This window comes from Pseudophryne corroboree, chromosome 7 (genome assembly GCF_028390025.1).
Source record: "Pseudophryne corroboree isolate aPseCor3 chromosome 7, aPseCor3.hap2, whole genome shotgun sequence".
Classification (NCBI taxonomy): domain Eukaryota; kingdom Metazoa; phylum Chordata; class Amphibia; order Anura; family Myobatrachidae; genus Pseudophryne; species Pseudophryne corroboree.
In genome coordinates this window covers 17942579-17968412 of record NC_086450.1, presented here as the reverse complement: position 1 = coordinate 17968412, position 25834 = coordinate 17942579, and the positions used below count along the sequence as shown (strand labels likewise).

General features: G+C 44.9%; 2 protein-coding genes across 4 annotated transcripts in view; one reads left to right on the top strand and one right to left on the bottom strand.

Annotated features, from left to right (window-relative positions):
• Positions 1 to 25834, bottom strand: part of C7H2orf80 (chromosome 7 C2orf80 homolog) — a 175278-nt gene that overhangs the window by 5988 nt on the left and 143456 nt on the right. For all 3 annotated transcript variants that reach the window (XM_063932718.1, XM_063932717.1, XM_063932719.1), the window contains 4 exons: positions 21245 to 21309; positions 16798 to 16882; positions 14511 to 14588; positions 3076 to 3163 (listed from right to left, as the gene is read on the bottom strand). In XM_063932718.1, the coding sequence (XP_063788788.1) occupies positions 3076 to 3163; positions 14511 to 14588; positions 16798 to 16882; positions 21245 to 21309 (316 nt within the window). The remainder of the gene's footprint in view (positions 1 to 3075; positions 3164 to 14510; positions 14589 to 16797; positions 16883 to 21244; positions 21310 to 25834) is intronic.
• Positions 10448 to 13602, top strand: LOC134943264 (gamma-crystallin 1-like). Its single transcript, XM_063932204.1, has 3 exons — positions 10448 to 10456; positions 12375 to 12617; positions 13327 to 13602. Exons 1-3 carry the CDS (start codon positions 10448 to 10450, stop codon positions 13600 to 13602), a joined length of 528 nt encoding a protein of 175 aa, XP_063788274.1.

The window sequence follows — 25834 nt, the reverse complement described above, 5'->3', positions numbered from 1 at the left end:
ACATCCGTGGCTATATGAGAGAAACAGAAACCTCCTTGGATGTATCAGTGAAGCAAAGATCATCCTGAATGTATGAGAGAAGTGAAGACCACCATGGATGTATGGGAGAAGCGGAGACCACCCTGAATGTATGAGTGAAGCAAAGACTACCCTGGATGTATGAGAGAAGTGGAAACCACCATGGATGTATGAATAAAGCGGTGCCCACCCTGGATGTATGAGAGAAGTAGTGACCTCTCTGGATGTATGAGAGAAGCAGTGACCTCCCTGGATGTATGAGTGTAGTGGAGACCTCCTAGGATGTATAAGTGAAGCGGAGACCCACCCTGGATGTACAGTATGAGAGAAGCGGAGACCACCCCGAATGTATGAGAGAAGCGAAGACCACCTGTATGTATGAGAGAAGCGGAGACCACCCTGGATGTACAGTATGAGAGAAGCGGAGATCCACCCTGGATGTACAGTATGAGAGAAGTGGAGACCACCGTGGATGTATGAGGGAAGCGGATACCACCCTGGATGTATGAGAGAAGGGGAGACATCCGTGGATATATGAGAGAAGCAGAAACCTCCTAGGATGTATCAGTGAAGCGAAGACCATCCTGGATGTATGAGAGAAGTGGAGACCACCATGGATGTATTGGAGAAGTGGAAACCACCATGGATGTATGAATGTAGCGGAGACCACCCTGGATGTATGAGAAAAGCAGAGACCTCCTGCATGTATGAGTGAAACAAAGAACACCTTGGATGTATGAGAGAAGCAGAGACCTCCTAGAATGCATCAGTGAAGCGAAGACTATCCTGGATGTATGAGAGAAGTGGAGACCACCATGGATGTTTGGGAGAAGCGGAGACCACCCTGACTGTATGAGTGAAGAAGAGACTAACCTGGATGTATGAGAGAAGTGGAAAACACCATGAATGTATGAATAAAGCGGTGCACATTGTGGATGTATGAGAGACATAGTGACCTCCCTGGATGTATGAGAGAAGCAGTGACCTCCTAGGATGTATGAGAGAAGCGGAGACCTCCTAGGATGTATAAGTGAAGCGGAGACCCACCCTGGATGTACAGTATGAGAGAAGCGTAGACCACCCTAAATGTATGAGAGAAGCAAAGACATCCGTGGTTATATGTGAGAAGCAGAAACCTCCTAGGATGTATCAGTGAAGCGAAGACCATCCTGGATGTATAAGAGAAGTGGAGACCACCTTGGATGTATGAGAAGCAGAGACCTCCTAGGATGCATCAGTGAAGCGAAGACTATATTGGATGTATGAAAGAAGTGAAAACCTCCATGGATGTGTAAATAAAGCAGTACCCACCCTAGATGTATGAGAGAAGTAGTGAGTTCCCTGGATGTATGAGAGAAGCAGTGACCTCCCTGCATGTATGAGTGAAGCGGAGACCTCCTAAGATGTATAAGTTAAACAGAGACCCACCATGGATGTATAGTATGAGAGAAGTGGAGACCACCCTGAATGTATGAGAGAAGCGAAGACCACCCTGTATCTATGAGAGAAGCGGAGACCACCCTGGATGTATGAGAGAAGCGAAGACCACCCTGTATGTATGAGAAAAGCGGAGACACCCTAGATGTATGAGTGAAGCGGAGACCAGCCTGGATGTTTGAGTGAAGTGGAGACCTCCTAGAATGTATGAATGAAGCGGTGACCCACCCTGGATGTATGAGACAAGTAGAGACCACCCTGGATGTATGAGTGAAGCGGAGACCTCCTAGAATGTATGAGTGAAGCGGAGATCACCCTGGATGTATGAGAGAAGCAGAGACCACCCTGGATGTATGAGTGAAGCTGAGACCTCCTAGAATGTATGAGTGAAGCAGAGACCCACCCTGGATGTACAGTATGAGAGAAGCGGAGACCCACCTTGGATGTACAGTATGAGAGAAGCGGAGACCTACCCTGGATGTACAGTATGAGAGAACCGGAGACCAACCTGGATGTATAAGGGAAGCGGAGACCACCCTGGATGTATGAGAGAAGCGGAGACCACCCTGGATGTATGAGAGAAGCGGAGACCACCCTGGATGTATGAGAGAAGCAGAGACCTCCTAGGATGCATCATTGAAGCAAAGACCATCCTGGATGTATGAGAGAAGCAGAGACCACTCTGGATGTTTGAGTGAAGTGGAGACCCTTTGGCTGTGTGAGCGAAGTGGAGACCACCCTCAATGTATGAGAGAAGAAGAGACCCCCCCCCTGTATGTTTGATGGAAGCAGGGACCCTTTGGATGTGTGAGTGAAGTGGAGACCACCCTGGATGTATGAGAGAAGCGGAGACCACCCTGGATGTATGAGAGAAGCAGAGACCTCCTAGGATGCATCAGTGAAGCAAAGACCATAATGGATGTATGAGAGAAGCGGAGACCACCCTGGATGTTTAAGTGAAGCAGAGACTACCCTGGATGTATGAGTGAAGCTGAGACCACCTAGGATGCATCAGTGAAGCAAAGACCACCCTGGATGTTTAAGTGAAGCGGAGACCTTGCTGTATGAATGAGTGAAGCGGAGACCTCCGTGGGTGTATAACATAAGTGTAGACCACCTTGTGATAGGGCCACAGGTGAGGCAGTGTCTCATTGTGTGAGCCATGTTCCTGTTACTGTACAAAGGCTGAGATTGTGTGGAAGGATGAGACTGTGATGTTGGCTATAGCAACCAATCAGATTCTAGCTAGTATCTTCTAGAAGCAGCTAGATAAATGTTAAGTGGAATGTGATTGGTTGCTACGGGCAACATCTCCACTTCTAAAAAGTTCACACCTTAGTAAATATACCCCATAAGTACTAAATGGAGGAGAGTGAAGTAGTGAAGGGATGATATATAGACAAAGGGTCATCATCTGGGGTGGAGACCACCCTGTGAGATGACATGGATAATATAGAATGTAATCATAAGCTAAGCATTATTACTCTCCAGGTCCTTGGATAGAGCTGACCATAGTTTCCTTTCTTACACATTTTCATAGTATACAGCCAATAGAATATTTCCTTTCTCTAGTTAACAGTGACAATAACAATATGTTCCACGATTTGCTGTAATACTCACAGTGCTTTATAGCATGTTGCGCGGCCTGCGGAGCCGTCAGCATAGCGAAGGGATGTAGCGACAGGCTGAAGGGCTGCATCAAATGTCCCTGCAGTAAGTATGGTAATTAGTAAATGAGGCTCCGATGCAGCACAAGCTCACCAGTATATACACATTAAATATATATTAAGTTTAATGTATTAAACATTCTAAATAGGGGGAAAAAGTTAGTAGATTTGGTTAAACTTTGTATTGACTAGTTTGAATATCTTCGGTATGGTACAGTTTTCATACACGATACACAGGGCGCACGCTAGTAACTGGTAGAGTAATTGGTTTGGAGGACATGGAGAGAGGGTTAGCGCTAGACCTCCAACAGGACCGAATATTCTAGCGATAATCCTAGGACCGTCACACTCATAATAGCACTGCAGGCCCTGGGAAAATTGGAAATTATATGAGTGCGGGTGTTGATATTATAGCGTTATATAGGCACACACCAGCAGCAGGTGACTCACACTATGAACAGCTCAGTAACTTTCCCAGTGGTGTTTATGTATTGAAAAATAGCAGGTGCAGCCGTACTCACTGTTACATGCACAATGGTGGTAGAGCCAAGCTTGAGCAGAGTAGAATTTCATACAGATTAGCAGCCGATGCAGAGATATTGGAGCTGCTGTATAGCAGTTATTAACCAGGTCTCACTTGTCACTCATAGTAAAGACAAGATAGATCCTGCACATGCCCAGTAGTGACCTCAGTGGCCATTTTGGAATAAGGCATGAAGCCTCCCTGGAGGACAGGAAGACTGGAGTCTGAACAATAGTGCACCCTTCTCTCAACAATAACAATGGCACCACTGGACCTCTCTGCATCTATATATAACTATTCAGGGCATCTAGCTGAAATACATTCTGTCTATAAAATCACTATCAGTAGAAGGGGTCATTCTGCACACAGATCCTATATAATAAAAGGCGTACTCTGCCCCTCACCTCTATGGTGCGCTTGCGGCCACTAGATGTCGACCGATGGAGTAATTCAAGTGTTGCTCCGTTCGGGCTCACACACACCTACACAAGCACACCTACACAAACACACACCTACACCTACACACCTCAGCATGACAGAGCCCCGGCTCCCAGAAGATCATTCTGATGGGCTTGTAAGTTGTAACTAGTAACACATATTTAAAAAATAATCCTAATTGTAAGAAATTTTCATTCATAAGTAAAACAGAAAAAAAAACATTTTTACTCCAACACACAGTAAATAACAGGTGAGTGGTGCAAAAGCCTAGTCGAGGTCTCACCAACATAGGGCAAATGTTTGGGGAGAAGGGGCAATAGAGACACGGTCCACTGAGAAATTCTTCCTCCTGGGTTCCTGTATTATTAGTTATTAGTGTCACTGCCTCAGAGCCGGCCCTAACCGATATGATGCCCTAGGCAAAATTTTGTCTGGTGCCCCCTAAGCACCACCGCTGGTTCCACCTCTAACCTTTCACCTCTTTCCCAGCACCATCACCCGTCACCCATTACAGTCCTTATGTTGGTGTTTGTACCCCCTATGTTTTAAAAAGGAACAGTTCGCACATTTAGTGCACAGCCCAAAAAGGGGTGTGTTTTTGCTGGCAAGGGACATGGCCACACAATAGTACCCCCAATTCAGATTGCGCCACACAGTACTACAACTTTATTCACATTTGATCATGCGATAGTGTCCATAATACACGTTACATCACACAGTAGTATCACTTTACCTTACAAAGGTTACTCCTCACAGTAGTGTCCCTTATTCACATTACATCACACTGAATTGCTCTTTATTCACATTAGACAACACAGTAGTGCCCTCTCTATACGCAACGCCTCATAGTAGTGCACCTTATACACATAATGCCACACATTAGTAATGCATTTATACACATAATTCCACACAGTAATGCCCCTTACACATATGAGACACATCATTAATGTCCTTATAAACATAATGCGTCTTACACATTATTATAACCTTTATTAGTGCCATTTTACACATAATGTCCCTTACACATATGCCGCATATTATTAATGCCCTTATACACATAATGACACGCATAGTGCCCCTTACACATATGTTGCACATTATTAATGCATTTTTACATGACACACATAATGCTCCTTACACATATTCTGAACACTACTGTACAACCAACCCACTCACATGCACACAGCACTCACACTGCCACTAACACTGTGACCTCTGCCTCTGCTTGGATACAGATGTGTCCTCATATATCTTGCCTCAATGCTAAAGTCGGACACCTTTTTTTTATTAAAATGCATCTTATTTGCATTGCTATGTGGCTAGGATGCACAAGCAGCTTCTGCTGATTTAAATGATATGCAGCATGCCTATATACTGGAAGTCTGTGGCTGTATCTGCATATGAAATGCTACACACAGAATATAGGCATGCCACATATCATTTTAATCAGCAGAAGCTGCTGATGCCCCTAGGCATATCAAATGCCCTTGGCAATTGCCTAGTTTGCCTATGCCTAGGGCCGGCTCTGCACTGCCTGACAGTTGTCTCTAATAAATTGATTCCCGGAGCTCAGGGCTGGGAAAATCTGAGCGGGAGCTGAATCCAGCAGGGAGAACATTATTACAGGAGATGATACGGTACGTTGCCTTGTACAATATATTGCACCGCAACTATAGTAATATTGTGTAGCACCAGATAAGGGGGTAATTCAGGTTTGTTAGCAAACCAAAAAAGTTGGGCAAAACCATGTGCACTGCAGGTGGGGCAGATGTAACATGTGTAGAGAGAGTGATAGGCCCTACACACTAGCCGACATCAGCCAAAGATATGAACGATCTCGTTCATAAATGAACGAGAACTCGTTCATATCTTTCAGTGTGGAGGCTCCAGTGATGAACGATGCGCGGCCCCGCGCTCGTTCATCGCTGGTCCCCCGTCGGCTGTGCATGTAGGCCAATATGGACGATCTCGTCCATATTTGCCTGCACTTCTATGGAGCCGGGTGACGGGGGGAGTGAAGAAACTTCACTCCCCCCATCACTGCCCCCCGCTGCCGGGTCGCCTGTCGGCCGTATCCGCCGTCGGGCAGCTCGGCGGCGGATTGGCCAATGTGTAGGGCCTATTAGATTTGGGTGGGTTATATTGTTTCTGTGCAGGGTAAATACTGGCTGCTTTTTTTTTACACTGCAATTTAGATTTCAGTTTTGAACACACCCAACCCAAATCTAACTCTCTCTGCATACGTTAAATCTGCCCCACCTGCAGTGCACATGGTTTTGCCCAGTTGCTAACTTTTTTGGTTTGCTAACAACTCTGAATAAAGCTCAGTATACAGCTCAGCTGTTACACTTGACGAAAAAATCTCTTTATCATTTTTGCACATTTAGAAGAAAGTAATTCTCATGTACGGCTCAGTGTCTTATATATTATGCCTGATACGGGTGTGGTATGGTTTGCCGGCGGCCGGGCTCCCGGCGACCAGCATACCGGCGCCGGGAGCCCAACCGCCGTATACAGACAGCATGGCGAGCGCAAATGAGCCCCTTGCGGGCTCACTGCGCTTGCCACGCTATTTCATTCTCACTCCAGGGGGGTCGTGGACCCCCACGAGGGAGAATAACTGTCGGTATGCCGGGTGTCAGTATGCCAGGTGTCGGGATTCCGGCGCCGGTATACTGTGCGCCGGGATCCCGACATTCGGCATACTGAAGACCACCCGCCTGATACAGTAAATGCAGAATGTGGTTCAATTTGGCGCTTCCCAAACCATAACATGCAAGGCACCAGAGATGGGTCAGTATGCAGAGGTTCCTGACTTAAGAACCAGTTGTTGGATTTTGGACACAAGTTCTTATGATAAGGGAATCTGACGCCGGTGCCGCTAGTTACTTACTGAACGCAGAAGCTGATGTAAAGCCAGTGAGCATACCGTATAGCGAGGCAGAGGCAGGACTTGTTAGGCAATGATAGAGACGGGCAAATTGTGTGATCTGCAACAGAATCTGCTAATCCCTTTATTAGGTCCTTCACACAATACAAAACACAACACTATCTACAACTCATTTCACACAGCCATAAAGTAGATAGGATTATGTCTAATTAAGGGGAAATAAATATGCAACCTTGAAGATCAACAGGAATACAGGGCTAACATTAATACACCAGCAATCCCTCCCCACTTACAGGGATGAACGCAGGGATTATTATTTATTTACAGTTTCTTATTTAGCGCAGCATATTCCGTTGCGCTTTACAATTAGAACAACATAAATAGAACAAAACTGGGTAGAAACAGACAGATATAGAGGTAGGAAGGCCCTGCTCGCAAGCTTACACTCTATAGGGAAATAGGCATTGATACACAAGTATAGATGCTAGCTATTGCATAATGGTCCACCAGATTGCTAGGTTCTTAATGGGTTGTATGATATGATCACCCAGCAATGTTGGAAGACGAAATATGTGAGGTTATGTGTACCGTACAGAGAGGATGTAATTGGATAGGGAAGCAATGAAGGTTATGTGGGTGGGTCTGGAATTTGATAGACTTGTCTGAAGAGGTGCGTTTTCAGGGAACGTTTAAAGGTTTGGAGACTAGAGGTGAGTCTTATTGTGCGTGGAAGGGCATTCTACAGAGAGGGTGAAGCGCGAATAAAGTCCTGTAATTTTGAGTGGGCCCAAGTAATATGTGTGGATGTTATGACTATTTTGCATAAACTGTAAGGGGGTATCCAATTAGCCCTGAAAATGTTACACCGGAAAAAAACGGAGGAAGGTTGGGGTTTCGTGATTATCAAAACATTTTTGCTGTTTTTTTTCACTGGTGTCCTTTGTTACGCACGAAAACCCTCTGGAAAAACCTGTTTATAGCGGATTTGCATCACCTGAAACCAAATACCCCCCCACCCCCACCCCCCGTTATGCGTCAGGTTTGGGGGATAAGCGCCGACTACCGGGGGTAATTGGATAGCCCCCGGCGAATCCATTTTCTGCAGTAAATGACAGCGGATAATTGGCTACCCCACCTATCAATTACTTGTGTTGCATTTAAGGATGTCAGTGGCCAGTTATTCTCTGTAACGCACTGCGGAATATGTGTGCGATTTATAAATAACTTATCAATAAATAAATAATTGTTACTTGTCTGTTCTTTATTTTACACTGTATATTCATGATGTTTCTTAAAATGCCAATAAACCATATTTTGAATTTAAAAAATATGGACTTATACAATATTATACCTTTTCCAGAGAGCAGGTAAACTCATAAGTATAGTTGCAATAAAGATATATTGTGACCTAATAAATAGCGTAATGACTGTATTATATGTAAGAGTCCTAAGCAAAACAGATAGATATATATATATATATATATATATATATATGTATCTATAGAAAATCTCTGCTTTGATCTGCACATGAAAATTGTTACTTCTACCATAATACAAAAACGGCACTCTGTTGGATAAATCCCTCATACCCATAATAATTAGCCATTTGAATCCTTTATAGTGCTATATCATTTTGTACTTTCTTCTACAAGATTTTAGCTATCAGTTAGTTATTTTAAATTTTTGTACTTTCTGGAATCTAACAAGCAATTCTGAGGTCAGGTACAATGGCCCTCATTCCGAGTTGTTCACTCGCAAGCTGCTTTTAGCAGCATTGCACACGCTAAGCCGCCGCCTACTGGGAGTGAATCTTAGCTTAGCAGAATTGCGAACGAAAGATTCGCAATATTGCGAAAAGATTTCTCTGTGCAGTTTCTGAGTAGCTCGAGACTTACTCTTCCAGTGCGATCAGTTCAGTGCTTGTCGTTCCTGGTTTGACGTCACAAACACACCCAGCGTTCGCCCAGATACTCCCCCGTTTCTCCAGCCACTACCGCGTTTTTCCCAGAAACGGCAGCGTTTTTTCACACACTCCCATAAAACGGCCAGTTTCCGCCCAGAAACACCCACTTCCTGTCAATCACACTCCGATCACCAGAACGAAGAAAAAACCTTGTAATGTCGTGAGTAAAATACCAAACTTCTTAGCAAATTTACTTGGCGCAGTCGCAGTGCGAACATTGCGCATGCGCAATTAGCGGAAAATCGCTGCGATGCGAAGAAAATTTACCGAGCGAACAACTCGGAATGAGGGCCCATGTATCAGCTTTTAGTGGGAAGATTGTTTCATAAAGCTTTAAAATTGTATTTTAAGATAAGTTATGAGATAAACTGTATGTAACAAGATGTCTAAATGAAACTGTACAAAACTAAATGAACTTTTACCTAATTACCGCTTTAAGGCCCTAATTCAGACCTGATGGCTTTTGTGCGAAATCGCACAGCGGCCGGTTATCGAATGACTGCTCATGCGTACGAATCATAATGCGCAGGCATGAGGCTAAACTGCAAAACGCAGGCTTATTGACAGGAAACAGACATTTGGGGGTGGTAACTGCCCGTGTTCACAAGCGTTTTCAGGGCGGGTGAGTGACGTCAGCTCTGACCCAATCAGCCTGTGTGTATCGCACTGTAGGAGTAAATCCTGGGCTGCGCACAGACTGCTCAGACTGGAAACATCATTTGATAGTGAGTGAGTTGCGAACGGATTTGCAGTTTGTCGTCGTTTGCAGAGCTTTTCGCACGGTGTACGCAGACTTGCACAGGGCGGTTTTTCACTCTGGCTGGGCGGCGACTATCCGATCGCAAACCTCTGGAAATTCGCAAAGTAGCCATCAGGTCTGAATTAGGCCCAATATGTCTAAATTAAATAAAACTGAATGTACCTTTACCTAATTACCGCTTTAAACCATTGACAGTTCATTTGATTCCACACATTCCAAGATTTACTTTTTAAAATATCTCTTTACAAATGACTGCATGCGCATTAAACATGACATTTGCAGTCGGACATTATATCCAGAATCCATGAAGATATAATATTTGTTGTACTTTATACTGAATTCCATGTAGGCCTTTAATTGGTTGCATTATTTAACTATGTGTACAGTACATGCTACATACATCTTTTGACCTTTGTTCAGCAGACTAGAACTGGCTTGCTCTGCTACCAATGGCTGTTCACAAATACCTATAAAATCTGCTGACCCCATTACATGACGTCTGACATCTGCCCTTTGTTTTCGTGACTCTACAAAGCGGATTTTGCCTAAGCGTTAACTAAAGAAAGAAAGTTCTCCAATAAAGCGTGACAGCCAGTGTCACTGAATTGTGTAGGTCTCTTTTGCTGAATAAACTACTTTATCATTTACACAACCAGCTCCCCTGGTCCTACACAGGAGTATATAAGGCGTGCCACAAGCCCTGACAAAACAGTGATCACTTGAAGCGTCCACTGACAGCTGAGCAGACAAGATGGGAAAGGTAATGCTACATGTGCATCTTGCTTTGCCGGTGTGACACTACTAAGGGGAGGACTGACGTGACAAGTTGTGTTGCAAATTTAAAAAACAGATATTTCCCATGATGCCGCACTTAAGGGAATAGTTACAGTTCAAAGTGTAGCGGCATCTTCCATCGGAGCGGCACAAAACCGCCTTATAAATGGCGGATCGATGGTGATTTTTCCAGAGTACGAATTTGGATGGGTGCATTGCTATTCTGTATGCAATTGGTGCAGTGCACTATGGCCCTCATTCCGAGTTGTTCGCTCGGTAATTTTCTTCGCATCGCAGCAATTTTCCGCTAATTGCGCATGAGCAATGTTCGCACTGCGACTGCTCCAAGTAAATTTGCTAAGAAGTTTGGTATTTTACTCACGGCATTACGAGGTTTTTTCTTCGTTCTGGTGATCGTAATGTGATTGACAGGAAGTGGGTGTTTCTGGGCGGAAACTGGCCATTTTATGGGTGTGTGTGAAAAAACGCTACCGTTTCTGGGAAAAACGCGGGAGTGGCTGGAGAAACTGGGGAGTGTCTGGGCGAACGCTGGGTGTGTTTGTGACGTCAAACCAGGAACGAAACTGACTGAGCTGATCGCAGTGGCAGAGTAAGTGTCGAGCTACTCAGAAACTGCTTAGAAATTTCTATTCGCAATTTTGAGAATCTTTCGTTCGCAATTTTGCTAAGCTAAGATTCACTCCCAGTGGGCGGCGGCTTAGCGTGTGCAATGCTGCTAAAAGTAGCTTGCGAGCGAACAACTCGGAATGAGGGCCTATATCCGCGGCAGGTCACTGGAGCTTGAATGTGTAATGCACAATTATAAGTATGGGGTAGGAAAAAGTAAGTGTGACTGGCATTCGTGCAATGCAATTTGTGAGTGACATTATTTTTTTTATATATAAATATATTCATGGAAATTTAAGAACGGAACCCTATGCAAATATTTCCCACCTATGGCTTTACCAAAATTTTCATAGGCACTATATAGATTATACGGAATCTATGTATGCTCAACAAATGCGTAGCTCACAGGTGCACTGCAAGCTGTCCTTGTACCAATATTTCCAATCTAGGGAGGACACAACCGATGTATCCCATTATCCCCCCACCACATGTTGGATGACGCCAGTGCGATAATAAACAGCTAAAAGGAAAATATAGGAAATATTCATTCCTGATGCTTTTATATGTCAAAATATTAATGAGATAAGTATTCGATGACTTCGTTGTTTTTATTTAGTATTACTCTCATAAATAAATAATTATGGCAGTATGTGTGACCCATAGACACTTGGCAAATACCGAAGTGAGAAAATACATTAAAGTGTTCATTGAAATAGGAAATGCCCAGGGTCACATTGGCCCACCGGTACACAGGGGAAATCCCCGGTGGGCCGCACTCAATGAGGGTCCCGCCACATTCTCTAGTGGTCAGGTTCCAGATTGTGCACTCAAATTATACATTGTTACTCTACTAGAGGGTCAGTGACTTGGTGGAGCAGGACTACAGATGAACTTGGTTGTCTGGTTCTTTTCTATGGAGACTACATCAGCATTAGCCCTCCGGCCAATCAAAGTAGGTGGACCTGACACATCTCCAGTCACCCTCCCTTATAATGGGGCCCTGTTCAGTGCATGTCCTCTCTAATGGTTGTCCAAGTCCCTCTGTGGTGGCCGGCCATACACTCTCTGTAGCTTGGGCCACTAAACTGTATTGCCCGGTGGGCCCTTCATGACCCAATCTGACAGTGGAAATACCTAAGGCTGGTGAGAGATAGAAATAAGATATAGGTGTCTCTGATACCACTGTGCATTCTGCTGCTACTGTCTATTTAAATGACCATATACAGTGTCTGCAGTTTCCCTTTGACCCAACATTATTGTTGCCTTCAAACTTTCAGATCATCTTTTACGAGGACAGGAACTTCCAGGGCCGCTCCTACGAGTGCAGCTCCGACTGTTCCGACCTGCACTCATACTTCAACCGCTGTAACTCCATCCGTGTGGAGAATGGAAACTGGATGCTGTACGAGCACCCTAACTTCAGTGGACACCAGTACTTCCTGAGGAGGGGGGAGTACCCCGACTTCCAGCAGTGGCTGGGGTTCAACGACTCCATCCGATCTTGCCGCATCATTCCCCAGGTAAATCTCTCCTGACTGGGTCTCTGTATTATTCATTCCACTGTTCTTGCTGAAAAGTTACTCAATGCCTAAAGGGGAGCTCCACATGTTTGGAGGTTTCAGCCACTGGATTTAAAGGGGCAATAACATTAAATACCAAAACAGATTTGTTTTGTTGTATGTTATATTATTGCCTCTTTAAATCCAGCGGGCAAATAGCTAAAGACCCTGTGGTTTTGTAAAGTGCTGCCAAGTGAATTTACCCCTTAGATTGAGTTAGTTTTAGGGCGGGGGTTTTATCTAAAATTAAGTTGAGAGGAAAAGCCAAGGCTGACTTGGCTGGGAGATGTGGCCGGGGGCAAGTGTTAGGGCAAGAATTAGAGTTCTCTAGAGCAAAATTAAAACTCAGATTAGCATTTACTAACTCAGTGTGACCAGCTACATTTTTGCATAATACAGGTCAACCAACTCAGGGGATTCCACCAATCCCACCTGTTAGATTATGGGTCTTTTATTCTGCAAGGACCCAGAGAAAGAGATAAATTGTATGCAGAATTATTTTAGAGACCTCCATCCATCTTTCTTGCTAGTTGTGCGCCTTCTATTACAGTGTATTGTGTTCTTGCCTTAGCAAAGCTTTAACTAGATTTGGTAAGAGTATACACCATGTCTGGGTTTTTTAAACAACTTGGCAGTATACAGTAACACTTGTCTTTGTTGTGTGTCCCAGCAACGTGGCTCCTATAGAATAAAGATCTATGAAAGAGAAGACTTCAGGGGAGAGAACATGGAATTCGTGGATGACTGTCCCTCTGTCCACGAGCGATTCAATTACCATGACATCTACTCCTGTAACGTCATTGATGGGCACTGGATCTTCTATGAGCAGCCCAACTACAGGGGACGCCAGTACTACCTGAGACCCGGAGAGTACCGGAGATACACTGACTGGGGGTCGGTTAATGCCAGAGTCGGCTCCTTTAGACGTGTTAGGGAAAATTATTAAAGTAAGCAGCAGAAAGTAATTGAATTGCTGCAATAAATGAGTAATCCATGAAACAATGTCTTTTGTGCTTTGTATTTCTGTTGTGGTGAGAAGCAGAATGTTATTTCCCATTGATAAATAGGTAAGAGGGTCCGAATGGACGGATACACAAGATACCAAGTACACCTGACAGACACCTCTTGGTGGCATTTACTGGTGGCTGTAATGATGACATAGAGTAATGATGCATTGCATTGGGATGATGGGGAGTCATTCCGACCCGATCGCTCGCTGCAGTTTATCGCAGCGCTCGGGTCGGAACTGCGCATGCGCCGGCGCCGCAGTGCGCCGGCGCATGCCAGACGACCGAAGGCCGTTGTTGCCTAGTGATCGCCTCTGAGGCAGAAGCGGTCGCTGGGAGGGAGGGGGTTGGACGGCGGCGTTAAGCCACCATTTAGGGGGCGTGGTCCAGCCAACGCAGGCGTGGCCGGACCATTGGGGGGGCTGGCCGCAGCGGCTGCGTGACGTCACACGCAGCCACTGCGACCCAGGGCAGCGAAGAGGTTCTCTCGGCCAGCTGCAGGAGCTGCGCTTGAAGGGAGTAACTCCTGAGATGCAAAAGCATCGCCGCTGTACGATGCTTTTGCATTTCTGTATGGGGGGGTGGCGGCACTGACATGCGGGGCGGACTAGCCCTGTGCTGGGCGTCCCCCCGCATGTCTGAGTGCCTGATTGTAGCTGTGCAAAATTTAGCACAGCTACGATCAACTTGGAATGACCCCCGATATGGGATGGGTCACCTAAGTGGCGAGGTGCAACAAAAGCATGGAAGGGGATAGTGGGGAACATGCCTGGCGCACGTGTATCACAACAACATTAGGCACTGACTTAAACAATGCGTCATGATACAATTGAGTCACGTACTGTACCTTGGCTGAATTCTGCAGCGGTGTTGTTGAAGGCTTGCTGCCATATATTTCAAAGACGTCTTCCACTGGGATACTATTCTGTAATAAAATGAATAACAGTATATGAGTATTATTTTTTTTATGCATATTCCGCCTGATTCATATTTTGGAATAAGGTAAATAAGAGCAAGTAACTATGCACCTGGGTAGAACCACGCTGTTTTGCAGGTGGGGCAGGTGTAACATGTGCAGAGAGAGTCAGATTTGGGTGGGGTTCAAACTGATATCTAAATTGCAGTGTCAGAATAAAGTTGTCCAGCATGTGCGGGCTACATGCAAAAGCAGCCGGTATTTACCCCTCATGCAACAAAAAATGCATGTATTTGCACTCCTTGCATTGCAACATGGTTTGTCCAGGGGTAGTTATTTTATTCCTAAATCATGATCAGACCCACAGGTGTAAAAATAATACAGAGGCAGGCCAATGGGTGTTCTCGAAATTGCTCAGTTATTGTAAATGTACATTACAGTAAGGGCTTATTCGGCATGCCAGTGTTTACGGAACTCAACATATTCTATTTTTTGTTAGCCCTGCCAGAGAGTGGTGTGTCCTCTGGTTGCTCTATTGCAGGTACTGTTTTGCAAGAAACGGATTAATTCCGCATCCTGACTCCTCCTATTGGTCATGTAAAGGATTGGTGTTACTTCCTTATCTCTATGAGTTAGGTAGGGGTCCAGCAGGACCCATAACTCATGAATATGGATGCTAGGAGTAAAAGTCTGTGTTGTGCACAGTAATTCTGGAATCCAGGGCCGGACTCTTCATCTGACACACCTGGCAAATGCTAGATGGGCAGATGGGTCAGTCCGGTGTAAAAGCCCGCCTGAACAACTCTGCACAAGAAAGACAGGGGCTGCTCGTGCAGCTCCGCCTCCCGGCACTCTGCTCAGCCGCCTGGCAGAGAGACGGGGGCTTGCAGCGAGGCCTCAGTGAGGTGTGCCCATGTCCCCTTGTATCGCACACAGATTACAATGTCAGGGCTGTTTCAGGGCCCCAATCCATGAGACCATATGGATGGCAACCTTGGTAGTTTTCCAGGCCCCCACAGCTCAGGATGGTTGGGCGTAGTCGCGTAGCCATGGCATTTTCAGCTCCAGTATCCCCTGTGAGCGGCCACAGTGGTTTTGGAGGGTCCACCCCCCCATAGAGGCACCAACCATGCACTTCCCAAGCCTGTTCTAAGTTCTCACTACAGTAATGGTACCTCATGCTCACAGCTTGATGACGGGACACTGCTCAAGATTTAGTTAATTATGCAATACACATTGTGCCTCTTGCGGGAAGTGTCTTGTCTCATGTCCCTCCGCACAGGGCCATCTTAACTTATAGGCAGTCCTCAGGGCCATCTTAACTTATAGGCAGTTGCCCAGGGCCCCATGAATCTAGGGGCCTTTGAGTAGGTTGCAGGCTCGGACAGGAGGCATCTGCCTCCTGGGCTGGTGCCTCCGGAGCTTCTTGGGAGGCAGGTAGAGAACGCAGCCTAGCTGCTCTGATTGTGAACCACACGCAATCAGAGCAGCCAGCGGCATTCTGCCTCCCAGCCTGCAGCCAGACACAAAATGGCTGTCAGCTTGCTGATTGATGAATGACTGAATCTATCCAGCAATCAGAGTGCAGCATTCTCTACCTGCCTCCAGCCTGCATGGCTGTCAGCTTTCTGATTGGTGGATGGCTGTATGAAAGGGTTTATGAAAGCACAAGTTGAGACGGCTTGGGACTGCAGGACTTAGAGAACAGAAGGTTACATGTCTATATTTATTTGGAACACCACCTATACTAACAATGACGGGCACAGTTTTGCATTTTAACATTGCAAGTTCAGCTCCCTCCTCTTTATTAGACCAGTGGGACAATTCTCCAGAATAAAACGCTCTTGTGTGATTTTATCAGCCCCTCCCCCAGCCCCAGCAAAGAAGGAGGATGGACCTACCACCTACCTTCATTGAACATTTAATTAATAGGAGTAAATTAATTTTCTAATAAGCATGAAATAAATGGATTTGTCTTTGATAACCCCAGCTGTGATACAGATAAGAGTGGTGTCACACAAGCTACAATATACTGTATAGCATCTGAAGTGCCTTAATATTGTTACTATGGGGGAATGCGGAAAATCTGTATTATTGTAATGTACTGTATGGTCACACTGGTAGTGCACACCTGTTGTATAGGCTTTGTGTATCTCTGATTGTCCTGGGTGTTAGTGTGTGTGATACAGGTGGTAACAATATGACATTGCACTCTTACCATTAGCAATCCTGCAAAAGAGGATAAAATCATTGCTTCCCTCTCCATCCGATTGGGGTATTTGTGATGGTTTAATGACAGCTTTCTGCACAAGACAAAATGCAGGACTTGTTTCTAACACTGTTTCTAACACTGTAAAGTAATAATAATAATAATAATAATAATTTTATTTATATAGCGCTCTTTTTCCAATAGGACTCAAGGCACTTTACAGATACATAGCATAATATAGTACAGAAAATAATGAAGTACTGAACAGCTTTTCATAAAATACAGAAGCATGAAGATACTAAAAGGGACATTATGGAAATGCTGAGTAAACAGGAAAGTCTTGAGTTTACTTTTGAAGGATTCTATAGTTGGGGCCTCTCGCACTGTGCGGGGAAGTGAGTTCCATAGAGTCGGAGCCGCATGACTAAAAGCTCCACCCCCAGATGAATTACGGGAGATTCTAGGTACTGCTAATAGTCCTTCATCTACAGATCGCAGTAATCGAGTGGGGGAGTATGGGGTCAGAAGCTGCTTGAGGTACCTTGGGCCCTGGTCATGTAATGCTTTGTAGCTCAGTAAACCAATCTTGAAGATGATTCGCCATCTTACAGGCAGCCAGTGAAGGGAGTAGAGGATGGGTGTTATGTGGCTAGAACGGGGCTGGTTGGTTAATAGCCTGGCAGCTGTGTTTTGCACCAGCTATAAGCGCTGCAATTCTTTTGCTGGGAGACCAAGGTAGAGGGCATTACAGTAGTCTAATCGAGATGATACAAATGCATGTATGACTTTTGGCATGTCATCTGAGGGAATTAAGTGCTTGATTCTGGCTATGTTCCTCAGGTGAAAGAATGAGGATTTGATTGTGGCTGATATCTGATGTTTAAGTGTCAAGCCACCATCCAGGACAACGCCAAGATTCCGCACACGATCACTGGTCTGTAATTCTGAATCCCCGAGTGTAAGTCCAGTTGGTTGGCTATGCTGCAGTCTTGTCCTTTGATATTGCGGTCTTATCATAAGGACCTCTGTTTTATCCGGGTTCAGTCGCAGCCAACTAAGTAACAATGATAGTACACTGCTCAAAAAAATAAAGGGAACACTAAAATAACACATCCTTGATCTGAATGAATGAAATATTCTTATTAAATACTTTGTTCTTTACATAGTTGAATGTGCTGACAACAAAATCACACAAAAATTATCAATGGAAATCAAATGTATTAACCCATGGAGGTCTGGATTTGGAGTCACCCTCAAAATTCAAGTGGAAAAACACACTACAGGCTGATCAAACTTTGATGTAATGTCCTTAAAACAAGTCAAAATGAGGCTCAGTAATGTGTGTGGCCTCCACGTGCCTGTATGACCTCCCTACAACCCACACAAGTGGCTCAGGTAGTGCAGCTCATCCAGGATGGCACATCAATGCGAACTGTGGCAAGAAGGTTTGCTGTGTCTGTCAGTGTAGTGTCCAGAGCATGGAGGCGCTACCAGGAGACAGACCAGTACATCGGGAGACGTGGAGGAGGCCGTAGGAGGGCAACAACCCAGCAGCAGGACCGCTACCTCCGCCTTTGTGCAAGGAGGAACAGGAGGAGCACTGCCAGAGCCCTGCAAAATGACCTCCAGCAAGCCACAAATGTGCATGTGTCTACTCAAACGATCAGAAACAGACTCCATGAGGGTGGTATAAGGGCACGACGCCCATATGTGGGTGTTGTGCTTACAGCCCAACACTGTGCAGGACGTTTGGCATTTGCCAGAGAACACCAAGATTGCCAAATTCGCCACTGGTGCCCTGTGCTCTTCACAGATGAAAGCAGGTTCTCACTGAGCACATGTGACAGACGTGACAGAGTCAGCATGACCGGTTTGGCAGTGGGTCAGTAATGGTGTGGGGGGGCATTTTTTGGGGGGCCGCACAGCTCTCCATGTGCTCGCCAGAGGTAGCCTGACTGCCATTAGGTACCGAGATGAGATCCTCAGACCCCTTGTGAGACCATATGCTGGTGCGGTTGGCCCTGGGTTTCTGCTAATACAAGACAATGCTAGACCTCATGTGGCTGGAGTGTGTCAGCAGTTCCTGCAAGACGAAGGCATTGATGCTATGGACTGGCCCGCCCGTTCCCCAGACCTGAATCCAATTGAGCACAACTGGGACATCATGTCTCGCTCCATCCACCAACGCCACGTTGCACCAGACTGTCCAGGAGTTGGCGGATGCTTTAGTCCAGGTCTGGGAGGAGATCCCTCAGGAGACCATCCGCCACCTCATCAGGAGCATGCCCAGGCGTTGTAGGGAGGTCATACAGGCACGTGGAGGCCATACACACTACTGAGCCTCATTTTGACTTGTTTTAAGGACATTACATCAAAGTTGGATCAGCCTATAGTGTGTTTTTCCACTTGAATTTTGAGGGTGACTCCAAATCCTGACCTCCATGGGTTAATAAATTTGATTTCCATTGATAATTTTTGTGTGATTTTGCTGTCAGTACATTCAACTATGTAAAGAACAAAGTATTTAATAAGAATATTTCATTCATTCAGATCAAGGATGTGTTATTTTAGTGTTCCCTTTATTTTTTTGAGCAGTGTATTTAAATGAACAAATTCTGATACAGAAAACTATAGTCCTCCTGTGCTGCCCTCTTAGCCCTTCTGTGCCCACCTCCCAGCCCTCCTGTGCCCACCTCTCTGCCCTATTGTACCCACTTCCCAGTCCTATTGTCCCCACCTACAAGCCATCCTGTGCCCACCTCCCAGCCCTCCCGTGCCCACTTCCCAGCCTTATTGTCCCCACCTACAAGCCATCCTGTGCCCACCTCTCGGCCCTATTGTACCCACTTCCCAGTCCTATTGTGCCCACATCTCAGCCATCCTTTAACCACCTCTCAGCCCTCCTGTGCCCGCCTCTCAGTCCTCCTGGTCCCATGTTTCAGTCATCCAATGCCTACTTTTCAGCCACTCTGTGTCCACCTCTCAGTCATCCTGTGTTCTTCTCCCAGTACTCCAGTGCCCACCCCTAAGCCAACTCTGTGCCTTCCTGTACCCAACTTTCAGCCACCCTGTGCCCATCTCTCAGCTTTCCCATGCCAACCTCTCATCCCTCTTGTGACCACCTACCAGCACTTTTGTGCCCATCCTGTGCCCACCTCTCAGTCATCCTGTGTCCACCTCTTAGTACTCCTTTAGTGCCCGCCTCTCAGCCACCCTGTGCCCACCTCCCAGTACTCCTGTTTTCACCTCTCAGTCATTCTGTGCCCACCTCGCAGTCATTCTGTGCCCACCTCCCAGTCCTCCTGTGCACACCACTGTCCTTGAACCACTTTCCTGACTGGCTTCAGCCAGCCCTTTCCACTAATATCCCTACAGTCACCAGTGTTGATTATAATATGATCAGGGACACAGACACGTCTGCTGCCACCAAATATTAATATAATTTTGGGTTGAAAGTGTCTATTAATATATTGTGTCTATTAATATGATGGGGCTGATTTTGAGCTGAGCAAATGCAGGATTTCTAGAGGGGGGGTTTCCAAATGCATACCACAATGTCCCACTCTGTGAAACATTGGAGCAAGTGTGGGAGTCGTGGGGAAGGGGGGGGGGGGGGGGGCGGTAGAAGAACCTAGTAACGACCCTGTACATTAATGTAAACATAGGTCTGTTTATACAATGAATACTGTATGGAATACAGTTTTAATTAACACTCTAGTTGGCATGTTTCAAATATTTTATATATAGATAGATAGATAGATAGATAGATAGATAGATAGATAGATAGATAGATAGACTGTAAGTGGGCAGGAAAAGGTTAAACATACAATACTAAATAAATAAATACACAAACATAATAGAACCAGTTCTTCACTTTCTAAGCACACATTCTCCCACCTCATGGTAAGGCTCCTGTCTCTTCTTCCTGGCAGCTGCTCTCTGGTCCAGTGCACTGATTAAGGGCTCAGATCCACACACACAACAAACTTGGCAGAAGAAGCTGTTAACACTGGGCATGTGCAGCAGCTCCCCTCTGTCCCTTTAACTGCATGATGGTGGCGGCAGCTCTAGTTATCGTATTATATACCATTGCTTCTGTCGTCACAATTTGAGCCACTTGCCAAGAGGAGGGGCGTTTCCAGGCAACCGGAAACCACCCCTGCGTTTGCCTATGTGAGTGGCATGGGAATGTTATAGGCATAAATCAGAGGTGGGGCTGCAGCATAGTCCAAAATTCAAATAGGGGAACCACACCAATTATCTGATGGATATGACCCCTTTAGCAAGTTCACTAGAACGACACTCATACTTCCTGGCAGAAGGCACTCAGGTAAACTGATTTTTTTTTTTTATTATTCATTTTAATAAGATAAGCAAAAATTTAGTTGAAAAATACAATTTTATATATATATATATATATATATATATATATATATATATTAACATAAATACTTACATCCGTCCTTTTTTAGAGGTACTAAGCCACTGCATTGCAACGCTGATCGCTAGGTCATAATGAGCCTAAAATTTAAAAGAATAGGATCACATTTTAATTTGTTACTTACTACTTTAAGGGGGTCATTCCGAGTTGATCGCTCGCTAGCAGTTTTTAGCAGCCGTGCAAACGCTATGCCGCCGCCCTCTGGGAGTGTATTTTAGCTTATCAGAAGTGCGAGCACCAAAAACAGTTTGTGCAGTTTCAGAGTAGCTCTGAACCTACTCAGCGCTTGCGATCAGGTGAAAAAAATGCATTTCTGCGCATGCGTATGCCCCGCAATGCACACGCGCGACGTACGGATACAAAGCCCGTTGTGGTTGTGCTCAGGTTCTAGTGAAGTTTTCCTTCGCACTGACGGCCGCAAGAAGATTGACAGGAGGGGGGGACGTTTCTGGGTGTCAACTGACCGTTTTCAGTGAGTGTTTGCAAAAACGCAGGCGTGTCTGAAAAAACGCAGGTGTGGATGGGCGTGGCTGGGCGGATGTATGACATCAAATCTGGACACGAATAGGCTGAAGTGATCGCAAGCGCTGAGTAGGTTCAGAGCTACTGTGAAACTGCACAAACTGGTTTTGCAGATCTCGGCTGCACAGGCGTTCACACTTCTGCTAAGCTAAGTTACACTCCCCAGTGCGCGGCGGCATAGCGTTTGCACGGCTGCTAAAACTAGCTAGCGAGCGATCAACCCAGAATGACCACCATAGTGGGTCGTGTCAGCAGTAGTCTAAGAGGACCCGTTTCTATGGGGTCTTAATCCCCCAGTGATTGGTCCTGATAATGAACTGGACATGACAGATGTAGCGTCTATTTACTAAGCTTTGGACGGAGATAAAGTGGACGGTGATAAACTATCAGCCAACCAGCTCCTGACATTTTTCAGACACAGCCTGTGACATGACAGTTAGGAGCTGATTGGCTGGTACTTTATCTCTGTGCACTTTATTTCCATCCAAGGCTTAGTAAATAGACCCCATAATCATGCAGCAAAATGTGAATTTAAAGTTTTCGGAAACTTGCACTTGTGGCCCCCTAGGCCGGGCGGTCATTCACAGACTGAGTACAGTAGGTACATACACATGTAAGGTTAGCACGCCCATGGATGGGGCAAGTTTCACCAGTTAACAATCAACATTACTGCGGCCGCTGTTATTTGAAACTAAATCCAGTGCTTATATATTAATTAGAGATGAGCGGGTTCGGTTCCTCGGAATCCGAACCCGCCCGAACTTCATTTTTTTTACACGGGTCCGAGCGACTCGGATCTTCCCGCCTTGCTCGGTTAACCCGAGCGCGCCCGAACGTCATCATCCCGCTGTCGGATTCTCGCGAGGCTCGGATTCTATCGCGAGACTCGGATTCTATATAAGGAGCCGCGCGTCGCCGCCATTTTCACACGTGCATTGAGATTCATAGGGAGAGGACGTGGCTGGCGTCCTCTCCGTTTATAGAGAAGAGAGTGAGACTAGAGTAGAGAGAGACACAGTATTTACTTAAGTAATTTTGGGGAGCATAAGGAGGAGTACTACTACTTGCTGAAGTGATAGTGTGACTGTATATCTGACTTGTGGGGGAGACAGTGGGGAGCAGTTAGAGTCTGAGAGCAGGAGTACATATTTTAACGTACAGTGCACACTTTTGCTGCCAGAGTGCCACACTGCCATTGTGACCACACTGACCACCAGTATATATTGTGATTGTCTGCTTAGGAGTACTACTTGCAAGTTGCTGATAGTGTGACCAGTGACCTGACCACCAGTTTAATTAATCACCACCAGTTTAATATATATATATATATAATTGTATATAATATATATATAATTGTATACCACCTACCCGTGGTTTTTTTTTTTTTTTTTCTTCTTGATACATACTACTATAGTAGCTTACTGTAGCAGTCTGCGGTGCTGCTGAGCTGACAGTGTCCAGCAGGTCCGTCATCAGTCATTACATAATAAATATATATACCTGTCCGGCTGCAGTACTAGTGATATTATATATATATATATATATATTAATTTCATCTCATTATCATCCAGTCTATATTAGCAGCAGACACAGTACGGTAGTCCACGGCTGTAGCTACCTCTGTGTCGGCAGTCGCTGGTCCATCCATAATTGTATACCACCTACCCGTGGTTTTTTTTTTTTCTTTCTTCTTGATACATACTACTATAGTAGCTTACTGTAGCAGTCTGCGGTGCTGCTGAGCTGACAGTGTCCAGCAGGTCCGTCATCAGTCATTACATAATAAATATATATACCTGTCCGGCTGCAGTACTAGTGATATTATATATATATATATATATATATATATATATTAATTTCATCTCATTATCATCCAGTCTATATTAGCAGCAGACACAGTACGGTAGTCCACGGCTGTAGCTACCTCTGTGTCGGCAGTCGCTGGTCCATCCATAATTGTATACCACCTACCCGTGTTTTTTTTTTTTCTTTCTTCTTGATACATACTACTATAGTAGCTTACTGTAGCAGTCTGCGGTGCTGCTGAGCTGACAGTGTCCAGCAGGTCCGTCATCAGTCATTACATAATAAATATATATACCTGTCCGGCTGCAGTACTAGTGATATTATATATATATATTAATTTCATCTCATTATCATCCAGTCTATATTAGCAGCAGACACAGTACGGTAGTCCACGGCTGTAGCTACCTCTGTGTGGGCAGTCGCTGGTCCATCCATAATTGTATACCACCTACCCGTGGTTTTTTTTTTTCTTTCTTCTTGATACATACTACTATAGTAGCTTACTGTAGCAGTCTGCGGTGCTGCTGAGCTGACAGTGTCCAGCAGGTCCGTCATCAGTCATTACATAATAAATATATATACCTGTCCGGCTGCAGTACTAGTGATATTATATATATATATTAATTTCATCTCATTATCATCCAGTCTATATTAGCAGCAGACACAGTACGGTAGTCCACGGCTGTAGCTACCTCTGTGTCGGCAGTCGCTGGTCCATCCATAATTGTATACCACCTACCCGTGGTTTTTTTTTTCTTTCTTCTTGATACATACTACTATAGTAGCTTACTGTAGCAGTCTGCGGTGCTGCTGAGCTGACAGTGTCCAGCAGGTCCGTCATCAGTCATTACATAATAAATATATATACCTGTCCGGCTGCAGTACTAGTGATATTATATATATATATATATATATATAAATTTCATCTCATTATCATCCAGTCTATATTAGCAGCAGACACAGTACGGTAGTCCACGGCTGTAGCTACCTCTGTGTCGGCAGTCGCTGGTCCATCCATAATTGTATACCACCTACCCGTGGTTTTTTTTTTCTTTCTTCTTGATACATACTACTATAGTAGCTTACTGTAGCAGTCTGCGGTGCTGCTGAGCTGACAGTGTCCAGCAGGTCCGTCATCAGTCATTACATAATAAATATATATACCTGTCCGGCTGCAGTACTAGTGATATTATATATATATATATATATATATATTAATTTCATCTCATTATCATCCAGTCTATATTAGCAGCAGACACAGTACGGTAGTCCACGGCTGTAGCTACCTCTGTGTCGGCAGTCGCTGGTCCATCCATAATTGTATACCACCTACCCGTGGTTTTTTTTTTTCTTTCTTCTTGATACATACTACTATAGTAGCTTACTGTAGCAGTCTGCGGTGCTGCTGAGCTGACAGTGTCCAGCAGGTCCGTCATCAGTCATTACATAATAAATATATATACCTGTCCGGCTGCAGTACTAGTGATATTATATATATATATATATTAATTTCATCTCATTATCATCCAGTCTATATTAGCAGCAGACACAGTACGGTAGTCCACGGCTGTAGCTACCTCTGTGTCGGCAGTCGCTGGTCCATCCATAATTGTATACCACCTACCCGTGGTTTTTTTTTTCTTTCTTCTTGATACATACTACTATAGTAGCTTACTGTAGCAGTCTGCGGTGCTGCTGAGCTGACAGTGTCAAGCAGGTCCGTCAACAGTCATTACATAATAAATATATATACCTGTCCGGCTGCAGTACTAGTGATATTATATATATATATATATTAATTTCACCTCATTATCATCCAGTCTATATTAGCAGCAGACACAGTACGGTAGTCCACGGCTGTAGCTACCTCTGTGTCGGCAGTCGCTGGTCCATCCATAATTGTATACCACCTACCCGTGGTTTTTTTTTTTTCTTTCTTCTTGATACATACTACTATAGTAGCTTACTGTAGCAGTCTGCGGTGCTGCTGAGCTGACAGTGTCCAGCAGGTCCGTCATCAGTCATTACATAATAAATATATATACCTGTCCGGCTGCAGTACTAGTGATATTTTATATATATATATATATATATATATATATATATATATATTAATTTCATCTCATTATCATCCAGTCTATATTAGCAGCAGAAACAGTACGGTAGTCCACGGCTGTAGCTACCTCTGTGTCGGCAGTCGCTGGTCCATCCATAATTGTATACCACCTACCCGTGGTTTTTTTTTTTTTCTTTCTTCTTGATACATACTACTATAGT

Excerpts from the sequence above, each read along its gene's own strand:
- LOC134943264 (XM_063932204.1), top strand. Across the intron at positions 12,618-13,326 it reads CTTGCCGCATCATTCCCCAG|CAACGTGGCTCCTATAGAAT; the intron begins GTAAATCTCTCC and ends TGTGTGTCCCAG.